We start from the raw sequence: 22,206 nt of genomic DNA on the forward strand, positions 1-22,206 counted from the left end.
AAAACATTGTCATTTGTAATTCCTTAAAGTTACAAGGTGGAGTGACAGGTACATAACATTTAAAATATGTAGCTGCCAAAATCAAGGTCACCCTCGACAAAATGCCAGAGACATGAGGCATGAAACAGCCATGTAGGACCTATTTAATTTTCTCAGTTCTGTACCGAGGTGGGTGCTAGGTGCACTGTTGGTGTTGCACAGCCAGGATGAGACAGAGAAATCACAGGACACTTTGTTGACTCCACATAATAGTAACTGGGGCTATTACAAGCACTACCCCTAGAGCGAAACCCTTCAGAATGCTTGAAATTGCTAACACTTGAAGTCAGACACTGTGCAGATCATTTCTCCTGGAGACCAAATGTAAGCAAAGAACAGAATTGCTGAGATGAATGCTTCAGACTACCAAATGGTCATTAACACGCACACATACGCACGCGCGCGCACACACACACACACACACACACACACACACACACACACACACTTCTCCCAAGAATTGATTCAGGCCAACGATATTCATTATTATAAGGGGCTCTGCTGCACATGTTTAGGAGGCAGAATCCCAGGGGGACACTGGCCCTGCCACAGTGAACGGTAGCCTTGTGCTGCTGGTCCCCGGCTCCCTGGGGAGGGGATGGGCAGTCACTGCTTCTTTCTTTGTTTTCCTCTGACTCAGGCGATAAGTATCTACTAATCCAGCCTCATGCAACACACTCTGCTTATTACTGGGACTCCAGAGAGACCCAAGACAGCTTTTGTCCTCAAGGAGCTCATAATTTAGTTACTGGGAGGGAGAATACATGACGTAATTATGAAAATAAAGTCTGGTGTGGTGCAGGGAAAGGAAAAGACAGTCCTATGCAGAAAAAGACTGAAAGATGCCCTAAAAGGTGCAGAAAATAGTGTCACTAAAGTGTGGAAGAGGAAATACTTATGGTATAATCAATGGACAAAGAGTAGGGTGGTTCAACCTAAAAAAAATTTACTGCAGGACAAATGAGAGTTATCTATAGAAAAAAGTGACTATGCACTGAGCACGAACCTAAGGATTTGGGATTTCATTCTGTATGCTGGAGAGTGAACCGCATCCTAGCCTGCGGTATTTGAGATAAATTTAGGTAGCCAAAGGATAAACTTGTTTTCTTCTACTTTAATAATTATATGTTTATTTTTAATGTATTCTAGACCAGCGCTTCTCAAACTTTAACGTGTATGCAAATAATCAAAGGATTTTGTTAAAATGTAGAGTCTGACTCAGTCGGTCTGGGACGAGCCCAATATTCTGCGTTTCCAGCAGTCTCTCTGGGGATGTGGATCCTGCTGGTCCGTGGACCACACTTTGAGTAGCAGGGCTTGAGACACTCCCAGGGTCAGCCTTCTGAACCTTGCTGACCTCAGCCTCAAAGCACGCATCTTCCAGGTCCCCAGGCCCAAAGGTTTCACCCCCACTACACACACACATTCACACACAAGCACAGGTACACATACATGTACACACACACACACACACACACACACACATTCAGCCCCGCTCTGCAGGCAAGTGAGTGAGGGCCATCACACTGGATCAGAGGCTGCCAGGGCTGCCTCTTCTCCAGGAATAACCAGACACCTCTGGCCAGTGGACACTTTTATTGTTGGCCAAAACCTCCCTACACCATTCTAGTGTCGGCTCTTTGAGGGTGGGGTCTCTGTCTGACTTAAGCAATGTGTTCCAGCACTCCGGACAGTCTCAAGCACAGAGGAAGCACTTATTAAATATTTTCTAATATATCAGGAAAAGAAACCTGTGTGGTTCATTCAATCATTGATGAGGCCAGGGAAAAGATACGTTATTATAGTTTTTAAAGCTATTATCATCAAAACATTTTAAAGAACTTTAAACCTGCCGTCCTCTCTGGATATATTTGATAAAATTTATGTTACTAAATTTTTACTTTCTCGATTTGCAGATGGTTAAATATGTGCTGATGCCTACTGCCAAGGGAATCACAGGAACTACATGCAAATAGTAAATTCCTAAAAAGTAAAGGCTGTTTTGCGAATCCACAGATCGCAAGGCTTGGGCGCCCTCTGCTGGTTCCTATGACTCACAACCTAGGAAAACCTCATCAACGGATGCCGCTTTGGGCCCTAGGAGTTAGACCTGTGCAGATGCTGATGTAACACTGGACCTTCTCGTACTGTGTTCACATTCCTCATGCCTCATTTCTTCAGGCTCTGAGCCATGAAGTGAAAGCCTTTTCAAATTAACATACACCTTTAGAACAGGATGGCAGAAGTTTTCTTTTTAAAATTTTTTTTAAATGAGGAAATAAGGAAATAACTGAGTAGAAAAACATTCACAAGATGTTTAGTGGCTTTCTGAAGCATCTCATGAAAAATGTCTTTGCACAAGTCAGCCCTGCCTTGCTGCTCAGATCAACACTCCGTCCAAATGACATCAACCGAAGTTCGCGGGAATATCTGCTGTTTCTCATCAGCTGGGATTCACTGTGACCTTTGCCCACTGGGGACTCAACTTGAAAAACTGATTTTCATTATTTGGACACAGAGGACATTGTTTCTAGATCACGTCAACCAAATGCCAAACAAACGTGGGTTATTAGAGCCTGTGGCAGCAAATGAACAAGAGTATTTCAAGACGTCATCTTACTTTACCTGGATTTGGCTGAAGATATTCGGTGGTTTTTGAGAGAATTTCTGCAACGGCTTTATTGGTAACATCTATTTTCTTAAAAGTAAAACAAACAAACAAAAAAAAACATTAAAATGTGAGTGACAAACTCAATGAATTCACAGAACAAATAGGGAAGTAATTTTCATTAATTTAATACACCATTTGGATGATTTTCATCCAAATGAATGTTTTCAACATTTTGAAAGAGGCAGTATTTTTCTCAAGTTTTGATTTTGGAACATCACGTCTTCCCAGTGATGTTGGTAAACACTATTTTTCTTATTCGTTAAAATGAATATTAATGTAATATGTAGAAAATGTGTTATAGTTATTATGCTCCACTGGATTATTGCATATACCTAGAAGTCTCTCAAAACTATGACTAGACTTGAGCCAAACTTTCCTTATCTGCCAGGTGAACTTGAATTTCTGTACTTCTATAAGGATGTCATAGTCATGATTCATATTAGAAACTACCTCAGAAATCAACAATAAAAGAATCATAATCATTATAACTAAAGTAAACAAATTCATTGGCACTATGGTCAAAAGATGTTAACACCTAAGTTTTCCCAAAACTTTTGCTGAAGTTAACGCTTTCAGATTAAGACTGAATCTTTCCAGGCCGGGCACAGTGGCTCACGCCTGTAATCGTAACACTCTGGGAGGCTGAGGCGGGTGGATCGCTCGAGGTCAGGAGGTCGAGACCAGCCTGAGCAAGAGCGAGATCCTGTCTCTACTAAAAATAGAAATAAATTATCTGGCTAACTAAAAATATATATAGAAAAAATTAGCTGGGCATGGTGGCGCATGCCTGTAGTCCCAGCTACTCAGGAGGCTGAGGCAGGAGGATCACTTAAGCCCAGGGGTTTGAGGTTGCTGTGAGCTAGGCTGACACCATGGCACTCACTCTAGCCCGGGCAACAGAGCGAGACTTTGTCTCAAAAAAAAAAAAAAAAAAAGACTGAATCTTTCCTTCTGTAAAACAATTCCTGAACTTTCTGACTGTTAGTTAACCAGAACTAATACAAGAATATACAATAAACTTAAAAATGCAAATCTCAATAGCTTTATTTACCATCAATAGACCAAAATAAAATCTAAAGGAAAAGATCTCATTCATGGAGCAATAAAAATATGCAGTAACAAGAAATAAATATTATGAAAAATTCACACCTATTTGAAAAATCTTGTTTCTAGATAGGAAAACTCAGTTTTGGAAAAATGTGAATCATCCCCAAATTAACATGTGAAATAAATTCAAAGCCTATTATAATTTCAATTTTTTTCTTTTTTTGTTAAAACTTGGCAAATTGATAATAAATTTCTATCCATACTTCACACTGTAGACAGGATTAAAAATATGAACCTAAAGACAGAGTGAAAGTAGTAACTTATAGAGGAGAATATTTTGAAATACCGGAGTGAGAAGCTTCTAAGCATGACCTGAACAACCTGAGTGTCACAAATAACAAGACTGAAATTCTGACTCCATTTGAACTTGACTCCAATTTTCTGACTTGAAAACTGAACAGTGAAGGATGCAGTACGTGAAGTTTGGCACAAGTGGCAAACAGAAAGAAAAATGTATAAAGGACAGAGGATTAGCATCTGTAATACTCACAACTCCCAGCTAAAAAAAAAAAAACAAATAAAAAAACAATAATCAACAAAAAGCAAAGGAACACAAACTGGCAATCCACAAAAGAGGAAAAGCACAAGTTGCCTGAACATTTGACAAAATATTCAGAAGAGCTGTGAATTAAAAGGAGATGCTTTTTACTTTGCAGATCGATAAACATATTTTTTAATCAATTATACCCAATATTGGGTATTATGTGTGTGGAGTCACGGATAATTTCATACACAACAGGAATGCAAAATGACACAACCTTCTTAGAGAAGAAGGTGGAAGTGCTTACTAAGGGGCATACTGATGTGGCCACTTTGATACTCCCAGGGATTTATCATATAGAAAACCCACCCACAAACTGCAGTGAAGCACAAAGGTGTTTGTAAGACCATTTTCTGTAGTATTAAAAATAGAAAACAACCTAACTGTAATTAATAGGAGACAGATTAGATAAATTGTAAAACATCCAAGTAAAGGAATACTCTTTAGTCATAAAAAAAAAAATAAGGAAGATCTTTATTTACTGGGAGGATGCCCAAAGTGCATTGCCAGGGCGAAAGCACACTGCAGAATGATTTATAAAAGAAAAAAAAATGTTTGTAATTTTAAAAACTATGATCTGGTCAGGTCCACAAGTTTCCAACCAAGCAATTTTGTCCATCCTGAAATTCTATTTGTTCCCCTTAACCAAATGCCTAAACTTGGAGTCCGAGGAAAGTCTAAAAGAACAGTACAGAAATGAATCAAACCTGTATTGCTGACACTCATGTGCTGTGTATGTGCAAGCGGGAGTGCCCATGTGCACACGGCCTGGTAACAAGTCTTGTAAACTGTGAGCTCTCTTTTTGTGAAGATCTTTGAAATGTTTAAAAGAATTTGATAACCTAAGTGTTTAGGTTTTATTACAGTTACAAAAAATTTATGTGCTTAGGAAAATGCTATTTAAATTTGATGTGAAATTTGAGGGAATCCTATGCATTTGCATAGATTGTCGTTAGAAATGTCTGTGGGAATTTGGTTAATTATATAACTGATGGTAAATATTCAAGGATTGAATCTGTGAAGCTTGTAAGTGAATGGAACCTAAAATGAAAACTGAAATGATTGTCGTTTTTATACAAAAATTAATAAATTTTTTAAAAAGACTTGTTAAGGTCAGTTTTAAAGCTTAAGAAAAACTAGTTTTAGATTTGCAACTTTAATAAGTTAGATATTGACTGAAATACAACTTAGTGTTCTCTTTGATGTCACAGCCCTCTCTGGACATGAAAAGCCACCAGGAAGCTAAGAGTCACCTCTGAAAGGTGATGGTGAGAGGAATTAGAGAGGGGCTATTTTCTACTTTAGAACCTTTTATATCTTTTGGGGGGGAAAAAAAAGGTAGCCAAGAAACAAGTGGCCAAAACACTTGCAAGAGCCCTGGAGGCCCTGCCACGCACACACTGGAGACGCTGTCAGGGCAGGCTGGGCGCCGGCACCGGAGACGAACACTGTACAGGTGAGAGAGGCTCCTTGAACCTACTGGTTAATACGAGCAGTCAAGAGGAACATCGAAAAAAATAACTCATGTAGTTTAAAAGCAAAGAAACAAAAATCTCCCTCCCAGAATAACAAGGGATATTATTGTGAGTGTGTGTGAGTGTGTGTGTGTGTGTGTGTGTGTGTGTGTGTGTGTGTGTGAGAGAGAGAGAGAGTGTGCGTTTTCAAATTAACAAAATGTTAGGTTTAAATATCTGCTCAAACAGAGGAAAGTAAAGACATGAAAATTATTTTTGTAAAATAATTTTGGTGTGGAGGCATCTTTTTTGGCTGATTACGTTTGGAATTCCCATTTAATGCCGGCACCCCGTGCAAAGGGTGCCCTAAAGTCTGTGCCACTGACTCTCACAGACCAGCCCCTGCGTTAGCCCCGGTTTGTTTATGGTATTCTCCTTAAAAAAATCCATATCTGGGATTTTATCCTATTTCTTATTCTTTATGTAATATATTTGTGTTTTTCCCCTCTCTCCCTCTTGGTCATACTTAGTAGACATTTATCATTTTATGTCTTTTCAAAAAAAAAACCACAACTCTTGGCTTTATTGTTTCTTATTATGTTCCATTGTATTAATCTTTTTACTTATATTGATTTCTACCTTCTACCTACAGTGATTTAATTTGTTGTTACTTTCATAGCTTCTTGGATTGCATGATTTATTCCTTTCTCCCCAAATTTATTTTCTACTAAATAATGCATTTAAGATTTAGTCATATATCACAGATTTTCACATATAGAATTCTGACACTCATGACTAATCTGTAATTTTACTTTTCCATTTCCTTTTAAACTGAGAATTATTTTACATGTTTTTAAACTTCCAAACATTCAGAATTTAGAAGCTATATCTTCCTTGTAATTTTTGTGTTCTACGATTTTACTTTGAAAAATTGAGGTTTTTTTTCCTGTAGCCTAGTACATAATTATTGTAATTGCTCCAAAGGAATTTTTGAAAAGAATGTGCATTCATTTGGGGAATGCTAATATCCATATTTATTTGTAATACAAGTTATTAATATTAATTATATTTTATGCAAATCCTCCATGAACCTATGAGATTACTATAAATGTAGATGCTATGTCATGTAGTACAAAATTGTTCATAACTATTCTCATTTCCTGATAGACTATGTTGACTGTACCTTTTTATTATTAAAAAAAGAATTTTTCCATTGACTGCTTTTATACATCAAATTTTACTTTGATGTTACTATTGCTCCTCTATTTTTATATGCTTAGCATTTATCATGTAATATTTTTTTCCATTACTTTGTCATTTCTGTGTTACGTTGTAGGAGGGTGTGATACCATCTAATGTATCTCTTCCAGAGACTCCTTAAAACTTCTGGTCATGTATTACACATTTCCATACTTTTAACTGCTGTAATAAAACAGATGATAAATTTCATTTTTATATTTCTTCTGTCACTCACTGGGATGTTTGAAGGGAAAATGAGGTGAATAAGAGGGAATCTCAGCTCATCAACTGAAACTACAACTCCTGAAATATGCTTCTCAATTTAACATTTCAACTGAATCATTCTGTTAGTAATAAAGCTGCACATCGTATCTTTATATAATAGGAGACTTTTTAAAAGTAATTTAGGGTATGTAAATGATGTGAAAATGTCTCTATGGTTTTTGATTTTTAGACATTAACTTTTTTCCAAAATCAAAAGCAAATTAAGTTTTTCCACTCAAGGCATTAACATTTCTAGAAACTTTACACCTCTCATCCAGAAAAAAAGGGAACTCCCAGAAGACAGGCTGGCTTGGGGCAGGAACCTGAAGAGAGGCCTCCCCCAAGCCACAGCCAGGCTGGACTTCCTTCCCCTGTTTCTGCTCCCACCTCTGCTCCCTGCCATATCAGGTATCCCGTATCCCGCAGCTGTGAAGTTGCACCTGAGGGCAGATGTTTGGCTTTCTCTCCTCTCTCTCTCCTCTGAGGAGCCTAATTATGAAAACGAGGCTGTGTGTGAAGGGCCCAAAGAGGGAGGAAACTGAGTAAATTGGTATTTACCGCTGGTCCCAGCTCTGCCTCCACCTAAGCTACTCTGCACAGTGACCAGGAAACACGTGAAGGGACAGAGACTCTACAGTCTTTCTTTGGGGCGTGTTACAATCATTTCTGTACTAAGTCGGTCATATTTTTCTAAATTCTTTCAAGTACATTAATGTTTTCATAATTATCACAGCATCTGTGTGAGGCAGGCAGGGCACACGTTGTCATCTTTGTATCACAGTTCAAAGAAGAGGAAATGACTTATCCGAGTCCACACTGCTAGTTCTAAGTGGCAGAACCAGGATAGTAGTTACTTGTTATGCAGCTCCTGAAACACCTGAGAACAGAGTTTCAGTCTTCCACACAGTGCATCAATCTTCGTGTATTTGAAGGGTCTTATTCCAGAAATACATTTTGATTCTCCCAGATATATTAAGATAACCACAATTACTTTGGCTTTGGGGTAACTGTTGGCCAAGATTGCCCATCTTTTGCGCATTCTGACTTCTGGCCACCGGAGGGCGCGAGTCAGCCACATCCCGTCTTCTTCTCCCCCCGCGTGGACCGGATGTGCGACTCGGCAGGGGCCGATTTGGGCTGGGAAGTGGGAAAGTATTGCCTTTCGGATGGCATAGTCCACTTCTATATTTAAACATTCTAGATTTCCATTCTAACTAATATTCTTTAGAGTTAGCAGTGTATCTCGTATCACGATGAAAGTCACTTTCTAACAGTTTACGCGTTAAAGTGTTCTTACCCTTTCCATGTCCAGAAATTCGTCCTCTAGTTTCGTTCCTTCAGCACCACTTATTTTTTCACTAAATAGCTGCAGAGAAATAAACATAAGTGATTGCATTGCACAATGATTTCTTATAACAGTTTTTGACCTAAATTATTAAAAACAAAAACCAAAAAAGCTTGGATTCAACTTCTTGGATTTTTTTGAACTAAGTCCTTTAAGAAAATTGCGGGACGGAGCAACCCTATTTAAGGCATGGGAAGACACGCATTTCTCACTCACTCAGCAGATACTTACCATGAACCTGCTATGTGTAATGCACATGGTAAGTGCTCTAGCACAAACAAGGGTGAGATAGGATCCTCGTCATCTGAGAACACACAGGTCAGCAAAAAGGCTTACAACAGACACTCAACTAAAGTACAAGGGAGGAACAATGAAAAATTAATAGTACTATATACAAATTATTGCAAACATACTAAGTGGTGGACACTTCAGTGGTACATGAATGGACATAGAGCCCACAGCGTTGGGAGTAGGGCCACACAGGACCTGTTTCCTAGAAGACTTGGCATTTGCACTGGCTTTTTAAGGACAGGGGACATTTCACCGGGCAGCACCGAAGGAAGGGCCTTCTGGGATGAGGCACCATAAAACAAAGACCCCGAAGCAGGAATGTGAAGGGCAGGTTTCCTCAACCCAGGCACTGCTGATACTCAGACCACACAGTTCTCTGCCGTGAGGGCTGTCCTGAGCTTTGGGATGTTTAGCAGCACCCTGGTCTCCGCCCACTGTGTGTCACCAGCACACATCCACGTACACGCGCGCACACACACACACACACACACACACACACCCACGTTGTGACAACCAAAAATGTCATCAGACAGCTGAGAACAACCAGTGTAGGGCAAATGTGCTCAAAAAACAGCAAGAAATTTTGTTTCACTGTGGAAATTATTGCTCAAGGGAGAATGGAGGCAAGTGAAACCTGAAAGGTAGGCAGAGGCCAGATCACAGTCTCAGGTGCCAGGATACAGGGTATTAGTGAGACGTCCCCTAAGATTCTTCACCAAACACAAGGCAGCTAGAGAAACCTTTTAGAAAAGCAACTCTGGCCACCAGGGGGATTGAATTAAAGAACAAGGAGGATGGATTGGAAGAAGAAAATATGTTAAATCATTTTCTAGTTGTCGTTCAGTATGAAATCCTCTAAAACATTGGTTCTTAACTTCAGAGGTAATATTCTGAGGATCTAATAAGAGTGATACTACCTCCCCTGGGGGAGGGAGTGGGGCCTCCACGTTTTGTTGCTGTGGTAGATTGTGAAGACGCCCACGGTGCTTGCAGCTCTCCCATTAGGAAGGGAAGTTTATTTTCCACGCCGCGATGTGCTCTGACCAATAGAAGAGTGTAAGCCACTCGGTGTGAATACCAAGTTTATAAATACTTTATAGCTTTGAAGAGGTTTTATAGATACTTCTGCTCACTCTCTGAGGTCCACTTAACCTCTCTATGTGAATGAACCTGGGCTCACTGGTTGGAGAAGGAAGAACATGTGGCGCGGAGATCGGCCGTCCCAGCTCAGCTGTCCCAGACCACCAGGCCCCGGCTACCCCGGCTACCCGGGCAGCTGACTGCACAGGTGACGGAGCCCAGCAGAGATCAGCCATCCCAGCGGACACCCCCAGTGCACCGGCCTGAACTGCTGACCCACACAATTGGGAACTAAATAAATGATTTTTGTTTTAAGTCTCTATGTTTTGGCATGGTGTGTGAGAGTTGCCTGTAATTTCCTGTGGCTACTGCAATCACAGAAGCCCACCCACAGACCTCTGTTTTAAATAAATTTGAAAATACCCATTCAAAAACCCCTTTACCATTGAGAGTTACACCTGAAACCTCTTTAATCAGAACACATTTTCACTTTCGAAAGCAAAGTGTCTAACAGATGAAGAGGTATTTCTATTTCAAAGAACAGAAACTAGTGAGATTAATACACCTTTCTTGTTTGGAAAGAGGCAACATATGGGATAGTTTCCAACAGAAGTCACAGGGAAGAGCTATGACCATTCTTCTGCTCTTCCTGAATTCCCCAGTGAAATTCAGCTGTTTTGATACAGTAAACATAAACACACACATGGCATAGCTATTTAGGCCACTTGACTATATTTCACATGCCAATTATTCAACAAATACTGTTTGTTGAGCATCTACTATGTGCAAGGCACTGCAACAGGTGCTTGGGATATAAGAATGAAAAAGATAGGCTTGATCCCTACAGGGCCCGTGGCCTTATCCCAGGGTCACAGGGTTATTTCTTTTAGGTGTTAGAAGCTATACATCAATACTCAAGCTTCTAATCTGGTTAAGATGATTAGATAAATTCAACTCAGATGCACCCCCTATGCTCTGAATACACTACAATGATAGATTAAACATCAAAAAAGAAAACCAGGAAGGTAAGCAATGCTCAAAAACAGAATGAACGTCTTCTGTCAACCTGAAAATGAATAGAAACACAACGTGCTGGGCAAGGCTGAAGCCTCAGGCCTGCTGCAGTTCTTGTCTGCATGGGCTGGGGCAGCCAGAAGTCTGGCCCCTGCTGGGTAAAAAGGCATTTAAAAGTGCTGCATATGACAAGAGCCTGGACGCAAGCTCTGCTCAAAGCCAGGGGATGGGAAGGGAAATGAGACTGGAAACAAAACTATCCAGATGCAAACCACTGTCTGATGCTACCACATGTGACAATCCGCAGGCCCACGGAGACAGGAAAACACAGAGTAAATCAAGTCGTCGCCCAGCTCTGTGGCTGGATCCCGATATCCCTGATATCACCACAAAACAGAAACCACTATTCTGTATCCGGGCCTTGGGAAACCAGATGGAAGAAGCCACAACCACTAAATAGAAGTGAGCGCAAGAGCCGGGCACAGTGGCTCACGCCTGTAATCCACACACTGGGCGGCCAAGGCAGCAGGACCACTTGAGGCCAGGAGTTCGAGACCAGTCTGGCCGACATAGTGAGACCCTGTCTCTACAAAAAATAAAAAATTAGCCAGGTGTGGTGGCGCATGCCTGTGGTCCCAGCTTGGAGGCTGAGGCAGGAGATTGTTTGAGCCCAGGAGTTTGAGCTGCAGTGAGCTATGCTGACGCCACTGCACTCTGGCCTGGGCAACAGAGCGAGACTCTGTCTCTTAAAAAAAAAAAAAGAAGTGAACACAAAAGTGGTAAAAAGATATCCCTCCAAAATTAAAACTCATTCCACATTGAAATTCTAAAGCACATGAATAAAATATAACACCAAAAAAGAGAACCAACAAAATCACATAACAAGAATTCACTCCTGGTAAAAATAATTTTATGAAACAATAGGACAGACTTTTTATGTATGTTGAGGATACCATCAAAATGATAAATAAAGGAATAACTTCTATTAATAAAAAGCAAGCAGTTACACAAAAGGATAGAAATTTAAAAGATAGATATAAAAAATTAGAAATCTTGGAAACAAAAAATATATAGTCATGAAAATGAAAAACTCAGTAGATGAGATAAACTCCAGACTGGGTACAATCAGGAAAGAGCTGATAAACTGGAAAATATTAAGGAACTTACCCAAAGAACAACAACAAAAGGACAAAGAGTTTTATTTTTTTTAATGAAATATCAATTAATCAATATGAAGGATACGTGAGAGGCTCCAAGATATATCTGATAGGCACTTCGAGAAAAAGGACTATAGGAGAATCAATATTTGAAGAGTTAAAAATAGTTCTTTTTTCCTGAATTGAAGGAAGGTATGAGTGCATAGCTTGGAGGTACACTCATGCCCTAAGCAGGATAAATACTAATTTACACTTAGACATAGCAAAATCTCAAGAAAATCCTAAAACTATCATGGGCGGGGTGGACAACCAACCAACCCAATGACCAAAGTGACAGTAAGATGTACGGCAGATTCTCTTCAGCACCAGCAGGTGCCAGGAAACAGTGGAGGAATGACTCCAAAGTGCTAAGAAGAAATGTGAAAACCTAGAATTTTATGTCTCCCCCTAAACTATTGTTTAGGAAAAAGAACAAAATAAACACATAGACCATCACAGTCTCTAATAAAGTGATGCTCAAGTATCATATCAGAGAAATAAAAATTGAACCAAGAGGGAAAGTGTGGAGCCCACAAAACAACAGTGAGAATGAAAATGGGCGAACTATGGTGGTAAATTTACTGACCAAAGACAGACAGGCAAAGATGAGCATATCTTAATTTACATAAAGGTAAAATGAAAACCTTAGACAATAATAAAATAGAGAGAGGGAAGGGTGTTCAGTGGGTATTTTGAGCATGCTAAGGTTCATTTGTGTTCAGGAGGGAGTGAGCAATAGGCACAACTTCAGACATGTTGAAATGCTGCACGGGAAGGACCGTGTTATATAATCAGTGGTAACTACTAAAAGCACAACTAAGATACATGTATGGTACGATGCATGTTTTAACATAACAGCCACACCAACACACTGGTAAAACACCTCCTGTTTTCCAGTCCAAAAGAAAGCAAGGAGAAAGGGCATGGGGGAAAATAAGGAATGGCAAATAGAAATCACAAAATAAGTCCAGGTGCAGTGCCTCACACCTGTAATCCCAACACTCTGGGAGGCCGAGGCAGGAGCATCCCTTGAGGTCAGGTGTTCGAGACCAGCCTGAGCAAGAGCGAGACCCTGTCTCTGCAAAAAAATAGAAAAATTAGCCAAGTATGGTGGTGAGCACGTGTAGTCCAGCTACTCGGGAGGCTGAGGCAGGAGGATTGCTTGAGCGAGGAGGTTGAGGTTGCAGTGAGCTATGATTGTGCCACTGCACTCTACCTGGGGTGACAGAGCCAGACTCTGTCTCAAGAAAACTAAAATAAAATAAAAATCCACAAAATAAGACAGTAATAATAAGTCCAAATAGATCAGCAGTCATTATCTATATGAATGGATTAAATGAATGTATTAAAGAATAAATAGAGCATATTTTTAAAATCCAGCTATGTGCAGTTTCTAAGAGTCACATCTAAAACAAAACATATAGAAAGACTGCAATTAAATAGACAAAATGTACATACTACGAGAATACTAACCAAAATAAAGCCTGTAACAATGATATCAGAGAAGAAATATCTTCCTAAGGCAATGCAAGAATAGGGAAAGAGACTCAACCTTATAATAAAAAGAGCAATCCACCAAAATTCTGTTATAATAATAATATTGTATCTAGCAACAGCATAAGCATAACTGCCAAAAATATAAAACAAAAACTAAACTACTAAAACTGACAAATCCACCATTGTAGCAGGAGATTTAATATAACTCTATCAGAAAACTCACATATCAAACATAATAAAAAAAATTGAAAAGGATATAGATGATTTGAATGACCAAAATAACAACCTCGATCACATGCACATACACATATATCCCTCCATCCAATAAATAGAAAATGTATATTCTTTGCAAGTACAGGTGGAACATTACAAAAACTGACCACCTGCTAGGTCCCAAAATCAATCAATGCCCTATAGAGTATGTTTATTTGGTTTTTATTTGTTTTTTTTACCGTAATGCAATTGAATTAGGACTCAAAACTTAAAATAAACACGTAGGCATAAAATTTTAGAGTTCTGCCCTAAATAACAATAAGTTAAAAAGGAAGCGTCAACAGAAATTATTTAAAAAATTTAAATTTAACAACAATAAAAATATATCAAAACCCATGGGATTCACCAAAAGCAATATTTAGAAACCAATGAAACCAATGTAAAACCTTAAATACATTTAAAAGAACACTTCAACTTCATGCTTCAAACTGACATAGTGTCACTGAATCTAATTCGGAAACACCTAATTTCCAACATTGAAAAGTCTACCAACTGGGCCAATATGCTGGAGATACCAAGATCAGTCGCTCTATATTCCAGCAGCTCACAGGCCCACCGTGAAGCCGAAATGTGAAGAGCCACACACGGTGAGATGCGTACTGTTCCATAACAGAGACACAGAATTTGCCAGTGGAACCCAGATGGAAGGAAACAAATTATATGGATGAGAGAGAAAGTTCCAAAACAGAGCCTAGAAGGATATATGGAGTTCACCAGAGAGACGAGAGACGACATGCATTTCTGGCAGAAATAATAGCATAGGTAAAGATTAAAAAGTAAAAATACAGAAGAGAGTGTTCAATTCAATAAGGGTAACTGATAGGAAAGACTGACTCTAAATGAAAAGGAACAGACGGGCAGACAGGCAGGGGCCAGACCGTGAGGCTGACCTTCATCCTGTGGGCAGTGGAGATTTTTAACACGTTAACTGCCACATGAGTTGTATTTAACCCACGGTAGTTTTGATCCTGGGGCCTCGTAAAGCATATGTAAGTCACGTCTCTTCACCTTGGGAGCCAAGAGAACTATTTTCCAAGTTGCATATAACTCACACACAGAAAACAAAAAAAAAAACCCACATTTTTCATTAAATTAGAAAGGATAATTTTGCTTTCAAAGTTTTTATTCTATTTTTGTAATACAACACTGTGGACCCAAGGAAAAATACTTTTTTTCCTAGTGTGCAGTCAATGTGTTAAGCGAGTGAGTGACGCACACAAATCTGAACTTCAGAAAGATCAGTTAGGTGGTGCATGGGAGAAGAGACTGAGAGGAACCAGGCGGTCAGCAGGCAGACCTGTTAGGAGATGACAAGGGACACACACTATATGAAGAGGTAGACTGGGAAGGGTGTCAGAATTTCGCTCTAAAACTCTCCTTCCGCTTCAAACACAAGCTTCCCTCACCTCAGCGTCCGCATCACAAATATTGCCTGTGACCTAGGCTCATCAGACAAAAGCTACACATCTGAAATACAAACATGTGGCTAGTCAATGTGGCTCACGTGTTGTCCCCAGTGGAAAAGGGACTTTACGCTGCAACTCAGACCTCTCTCAGGATGCCTTGGTGCTATGGTCAGAGTTCACCATCTACTCCTTGGTGACTCAAATTTTGTGAATAATAGGAAAATTAAAAATATTTTCAAAGACTACAGCAGAGCGGTGACAAATTGTAAAAGAGATTTATTTGGGAAATATGAAGCTTTTGCATTTGGTGTTTCATCTAGATGTGTTGGGTTTTAATGGTAAATGTTAACACAGCCTTGGCCGCCTTCTTGTGCAAATATCTGTTTTCAAAAAAACCTTGGCTTCTCCACCTTCTTCCCTTCTATGAAGCAAGAAATTAAACAGCAAGAAAGCCAGAACCTAGAAGAAAATGTAAAAAAGCAAAATTTATACCTCAGGATTTTATAAATGGCTCCAGAACAGTATTTTCCAATATGTGTGCCACAAAACACTAGCTCCATGGGAGGTAAGTAAGGGTCAGGCAAGAAACAAAACACAAAACAGCTCTTGACTATATATGTTTAGAAACACAGGGAAAACAAAATTAAGCCGATTTCTTTACTAAAACACTTTCAGAGGCTTTAAAATGGCAACACGCTCTGTGGATTTCCAAGGGGCACATACATGAAAGATGCAGCATTTCCCACACTAACCTAGCCGGGGGAGACATCTAATCTGAGGACAAATCTCCAAGGGGTGGTGTTCTGAGGAACACACTTTGAGAAACCCTCACCAAAAATTTCACCCTTTCTACTGGTTCCTCTTTTTTTTTCTTTCAACCAGTTGGCAGTCATGGTTCTGTTTGTATCAGCTTGGAGAGTACAGCAAGACTCAATTTTAAGTACAAGTCACCAAGGTTATTTTTAAGTTGCTCACATTAGAGAAAGATCAAAAAAGGGTATATGTGAGCTCTCTGTACTAGTTTTGTAACATTTCTTTCTGTAAGTCTAAATTTTTTTCAAATCTTAAAATCTAAAAAGAGGGCCTCTGAGCAACCCAGGCAGCCAGGATCTGAGGGGCCAAAACCAGGAGGAATACAGGGAAACACATCGAGCGGATGATGCATTCACAGATGATTTTTCTCTTTGGGGAATTTTCTGTCTTCCAACATAGAACATAAAGTCTGAGCAGAAAGCGCCAGCCTGGAACTTACAGCAGTCTTGCTAGCTGTGCAAGAGGAAAACTGGAATGCACTGTAACCAAGGCAACCAGGATATAAGAGGCCAGACTCTGGGAAAAGGGGGAACATAAAGAAGCAAACCTGACAGACGGTGTTCGAGTTCCTCTCGAGGCTTTGACAATTCCAAAGCTGAGTATGCACAAGGCAAGATGCTAAGAAATCAACACAAAGAGGCTGCTAAGAGGCTAATGATCTAAGCAGAGATTTTTGCAGTATCACTGTGATCAAGAGACAAGAATTGGAGTTCAGGACTGCCTGCTAAGGAGATACCTGGTAAACACCTGGGATTTTAGTTCATCCCTGAAGGCCTAAACCCTGAGAATAAGAGGGGGCTCAGAGTCATGACCTCTCAAAGCCTAAAATACGAACTTGAATCCCTTTCAACCCGTTTGTAGTATGGTTGTTAGCCTTTACCCTCATTATCTACTGGAATAAAGCCAGAGCATCTCTGGGAGATACATTACCCAGAGCTCTACAATTCTTCACACACATCTGCCATTGAAATAAAAAATCATGTGGCGTATCAGAAGACTGAACCAAACCACGGACCACTAAGGAAAGGATAGATAATCTAACAGGCAATCCCAATATCAACATCAGAAATTATCTTTAGCACAACTACAATAAATATGTTCCAGAAAATAGATGACAATGGCAATTTTTTCAAAAAATTGGAAAACATAAAAAGAACAGATGAAAATTCAATAACTAAAATTAAGAATCCAAAAGAAGGATTTGGGTCACTAAATGGGAAATACCCAATTTCGAATCAGAAGTGTAGTTTATTATATCTCAAACAAGAAGCAGTACAATTAATCAGAGTGTGCACCTAAACCATCAACACAGTTTTGCCATCTTAACAGTAGCTTGTTTATGCCAGCAGTGAAGAAGCATGCGAGGAAATCGCAAAAGGTGTTTTCCACAGCTTGTTAAGAATTGAATATTCTCCCTTGCGAGAAGTGGTCCAAAGCCTGGAAGAAGTGGTGGTCAGCTGGTGCAAGGTCTGGTGAACACAGTGGAAGACTGAGAGTTTCCAAGTCCAGCCTCTGTAGTTTGAGCAGCGTTGTTTGTGCAACACGTGGTTGAGCATTGTCTTGCAAGAGTATTGGCCTATCTCTAGTGACCAATCTCGGCTGCTTAATTGCAAGTATCTTCATCATTTCATCCAATTGGTTGCAGTAGTCATCTGCTGTAATTGACTGACCAGGGTTTTCATCTTTTCATTTCATCAAGCTGTAATGGGTAAAACCAGTGTTGGACCACCAAACAGACACCATTAGCTTTTTCTGATGAACATTCAGTTTTGGACTGTGTTTTGGCAGTTCATCTTTATCCAACCCTTGTGCCAGATGCTTGCAATTGTGAAAAAGAATCCATTTTTCATCGCATGTGACAATACGGTTTAGAAATGGTTCACTTTTATGTCATGACAGCAAAGAAAGGCAAACTTCAAGACAATTTCTCTTCCAACACTCACTTAATTCAGGCGGAATCCATCTCATCCAGCTTCTTTACCTTGCCCATTTGTTTCACATGGTCCGATATTATTAGAATAGTAATATAACCTTGCTGCTAATTTATGCACCGGTTGAGATGGATTTGCTTCCACTACACCGTTCAGCTCATCATTACCCACCTTGGTCTCAGGTCACCCACCTGGCTCATTTTCAAGATTAAAATCACCAGAATGGAATTTCTCAAACCATCAATGTACTATGTGTTCATCAGCCATATCCTTCCCAAACACTTCGTTGATATTTCAAGCTGTCTGCAACTGCATTGCTTCCACGACAGAACTCATATTAGAAAATAACACAGATTATTTATCCATAGTTTCACAAAAATTGCTCTAAAAAATTTTTTGAAAGATAATCACAAGCCAAAGCATGCATTTGAAAGAATGAGGATGTACCTTCACAATAAACTACAACAAGAAGTGTCAAAGTGAAATGTCAGAGATATCAACTGTCAAACAGTACTTAAGGAAATCGGACATTTCATACTTAATAATAATTATGTTAATAGACACTGCAACTGAGAGAATATGTGAACTGGAAGATATGTCAATAGGTAGTATCCTAATTGAAATATAAAAGGAAAGGGGATGAAAAACAAAAAATAGCATTATAAACATATCAGGCACAGTGAAAATACCTAACACAAGTGTATTTTAGAGTTCAGAATAAGCAGACAGAGAAATGGGAAAGAAGCAATATTTAAAGAGGAGATGGCCAAGAATTATTCAAAATAGAAAAAACCATATCAAGCTATAGATGCAAGCTTTTCTAGGAATTCCAAGCAGAAGCATGGTGAACAAGAAAAACATATCTGGGCACATTATAGTCAAACTGCTGAAGACTGAAGACAAAGAGAGAAACTTAAAAGCAAACAAAGAAAAATATGCACTGCATTCAAAGAAGCAACAAAAGAACTGTTAGTTGATGTTGCAACAGAAATCAAGGAGCTACAAGACAATGAAATCACATCCTTAAAGTGCTGGCAAAAAATATCTGCCAACATAGAATTCTATTCCCAATGAATATATCCTTCACAACAAAAAGGCAAAATTAAAGAGATATTCAGACAAAAGCACAGAAAGAATTCCTCACTACCAGACGCACACCAAAAGAAATACTAAAGGGAGTTCTTAAAAAAATAAATTTTATATATAAATTCCATCCTGGATGGAAACAGGAAAATGTGGAAAGAAATAACGAACACCAGGAAGATGAATCTAAGTGAACATTAATAGCTTAAAACAACATTAATATCTTGTGAGGTTTCAAATGTATATAGAATTTTAAAAACATGAAAACAATAGCACAAAAGCCAACAAGAGTTGTTAGGTTGTCGTAAGGTCTCTTCTGCTTGGAAGTGATAAATTTAACTAAGACTCCACCACATTTAAAAACTGCATGTCATAATATCTAGTATTACTTCTTACAGAATCATAAAGCATATATAACTAGCAAGCCACTAAAGGAGTCAAATGAAATAATAAAAATAAATGATTAATCCAAAAGAAGGCAAAAGGACTTCTGCTTCCCAAATGGCAGCATGGAAGCAAACTGGTTTCATTTTCCTGCACAGAAAACCAAAAACATATATACAGCACCAAGATTATCACCAGAAATATCCCAGAACTCAAATATGAAGATACGACAGGTCCTAGGGCCACAGAGAAGTGAAAAAACTTCAAGCAGACAGTAAGAGAACTGTACTACCACATCTGTGACACCCTCAGCATCACTTTCTCCACTGGAAAAAGTGAGATCAAGGTGGATGACCAGCTTCCCCACCATCTTGGGTTCCCTAGCAGGAGACCTGTCCCTGCCTTAACCTACAAGAAGTATCACAAGTGCCTGAAGGGAGAAAGATCCCTGAGGACAGGCAGAGACAGAGGGGAGGTGAGACTACCGTCCTCAGCCCTGGAAATTCTGCTCTGTAACTCAGCTGTAGGAGATGTCAAATCAGAGTGGCTGTTCAGCAGCACCATGCTGTAGGAGGTTTTTCCCACAGGTCCCCTGGGGACGAACCCCTAGCCGGCCTTCCCACACTGCCGGGATATCCCCTTTGGGACCTCCCCATTCAGAAAGGTCATGGCTCTAATTGTTTGCTAAAGCCAACGCAAACCTGGGCTTAAGGCACCACCTAGAGCTGAAAAGGAGGCAGTGACCTAGCAGTAAAGAACCTCTAAGCAAATATATCCAATAAAAACAAAAATAAGCCAGATAGAGAAGACTGGAATAAATAATCTTTCAATGCAACGACATAGACGCACATCCACAAGAAACAGCAAAAGGGGAAACATGATCTCTCCAAACAAAGGAAAGAATCAGTAACTGACCCTAACAAGAAGGTGATATATGAACTCTCTGACCAAGAATTCAAAATAGTAGTTTTAAGGAAACTCAGTGATCATCAACATAACCCAGAAAATCAACTCAGAAATTTATCAGAGAAATTTAACAAAGAGTTTGAAATACTAATAAAAACCCCAGAAATCTTAGAAGTTAAAAATACATTTGCTGAACTGAAAAATTCATTAGAGGCTCTCAACAGGAGAATGGATCAAGCAGAGGAAAAAGCAACTAAGAATCAGTTTAACCAAAGAAGTGAAAGATCTATACAAGGAAAACTATAAAACATTGATAATAGAAACAGAAAAAAATACAAAAACATGAACTGAAAGAATTAATATTGTTAAAAATGACAATACTACCCAAGGCAATTTACAAATTCAATGCAATCCCTAATAAAAGACCAATGACATTCTTCGTAGACATAGAAAAAAATCCTATTAATATTTAGGCCACCCAGTCTGTATAGCATTTTTATTGTAGCAGCCCTGTGGACTAAGACAATATGCAAATGGCCGACAAGCATTTGAAACTATTTTCACCTCATAATGACCACAGAAATATAAATTAAACCACTATGAGATGCTACTACATTCCTACCATAATGGCTAATATTATTTTAAAACAATGACAACACAAATGTTTCCAAGGATTAATGGAGCAACTGGAACACTCATACACCATTGGTGGGAGTATAGATTGGTACAACTACTCTGTAGAACAGTTTGGCAAAATCTACTGAACCTGAGTATATGAATAGACATGACCTATGACTCAGCAATTCCATTCCTAGGTATACACTCCGCAGAAATTCCTATGTATGTGTACCAAAATTCATGTACAAACAGCATTATTCATAATAACCAAAAACTGGAAACAACTCAAATATTCATTAGCAGTAAAATGAATGAAATATATTTATAGCTATTTCTATAATACAACACTATATATTAAATACTAATTAAAAAGAATTAACTTTTCCTATGACATGTAACAACTGGGGTAAATTTCAGGCATAACACTGAAGGAAGAAGCTCCTGCTCTGTGATTCTAAATTATATAAAGTTCAAAATAAAAGAGAACATACTGCATTATTACATTCATATAAAATTGAAAAACAAGAAAAACTAATCCTATGGTGATAGAAGTTGGTGTGGTAGTTACCTTTAAGTTAGGGTTACGAGGGGTCCTCTTGGGTGCAGGTAATGTTCTATGTCTCAAACTGGTTACATTAATGTATCACTTTGTTAAAATACATATGTATGGTCTGTACACTTTCCTGTATGTATATATTTTATTTCAATTGAAAAAAAACATCCAGGCCTGGCATGGTGCTCTCATCTGTAATCCTAGCACTTTGGGAGGCTGATATGGAAAGATCACTGAAGTCAGGAGTTGGAGACCAACCTGGGCAAAATAGCAAGACCCTGTATCTACAAAAAATTTTAAAAATTGGCCAGGCATGGTGGTGCTCACCTGTAGTCCCAGCTACACAGAAGGCTGAGGCAGAAGGACTATTCAAGCTCAGGAGTTTGAGGTCACAGTGAGCTATGATCACGTCACTACACTCCAGCCTGGGTGACAGAGCAAGACACTGTTCCCACCCCCGCAAAAAAACAAAATCATATGTTTAACTACCCCTTCCATGAA

At 39.1% G+C, this 22,206-nt stretch overlaps 1 protein-coding gene across 3 annotated transcripts in view; it reads right to left on the reverse strand.

Moving 5' to 3' along the window:
- Positions 1-22,206, reverse strand: part of SH3GL3 (SH3 domain containing GRB2 like 3, endophilin A3) — a 151,725-nt gene that overhangs the window by 39,242 nt on the left and 90,277 nt on the right. For all 3 annotated transcript variants that reach the window (XM_045561572.1, XM_045561570.1, XM_045561573.1), the window contains 2 exons: positions 8,613-8,681; positions 2,665-2,737 (listed from right to left, as the gene is read on the reverse strand). In XM_045561572.1, coding sequence (XP_045417528.1) covers positions 2,665-2,737; positions 8,613-8,681 — 142 coding nt within the window. The remainder of the gene's footprint in view (positions 1-2,664; positions 2,738-8,612; positions 8,682-22,206) is intronic.

The sequence above is a fragment of the Lemur catta genome, chromosome 9 (assembly GCF_020740605.2).
Source record: "Lemur catta isolate mLemCat1 chromosome 9, mLemCat1.pri, whole genome shotgun sequence".
NCBI lineage: Eukaryota > Metazoa > Chordata > Mammalia > Primates > Lemuridae > Lemur > Lemur catta.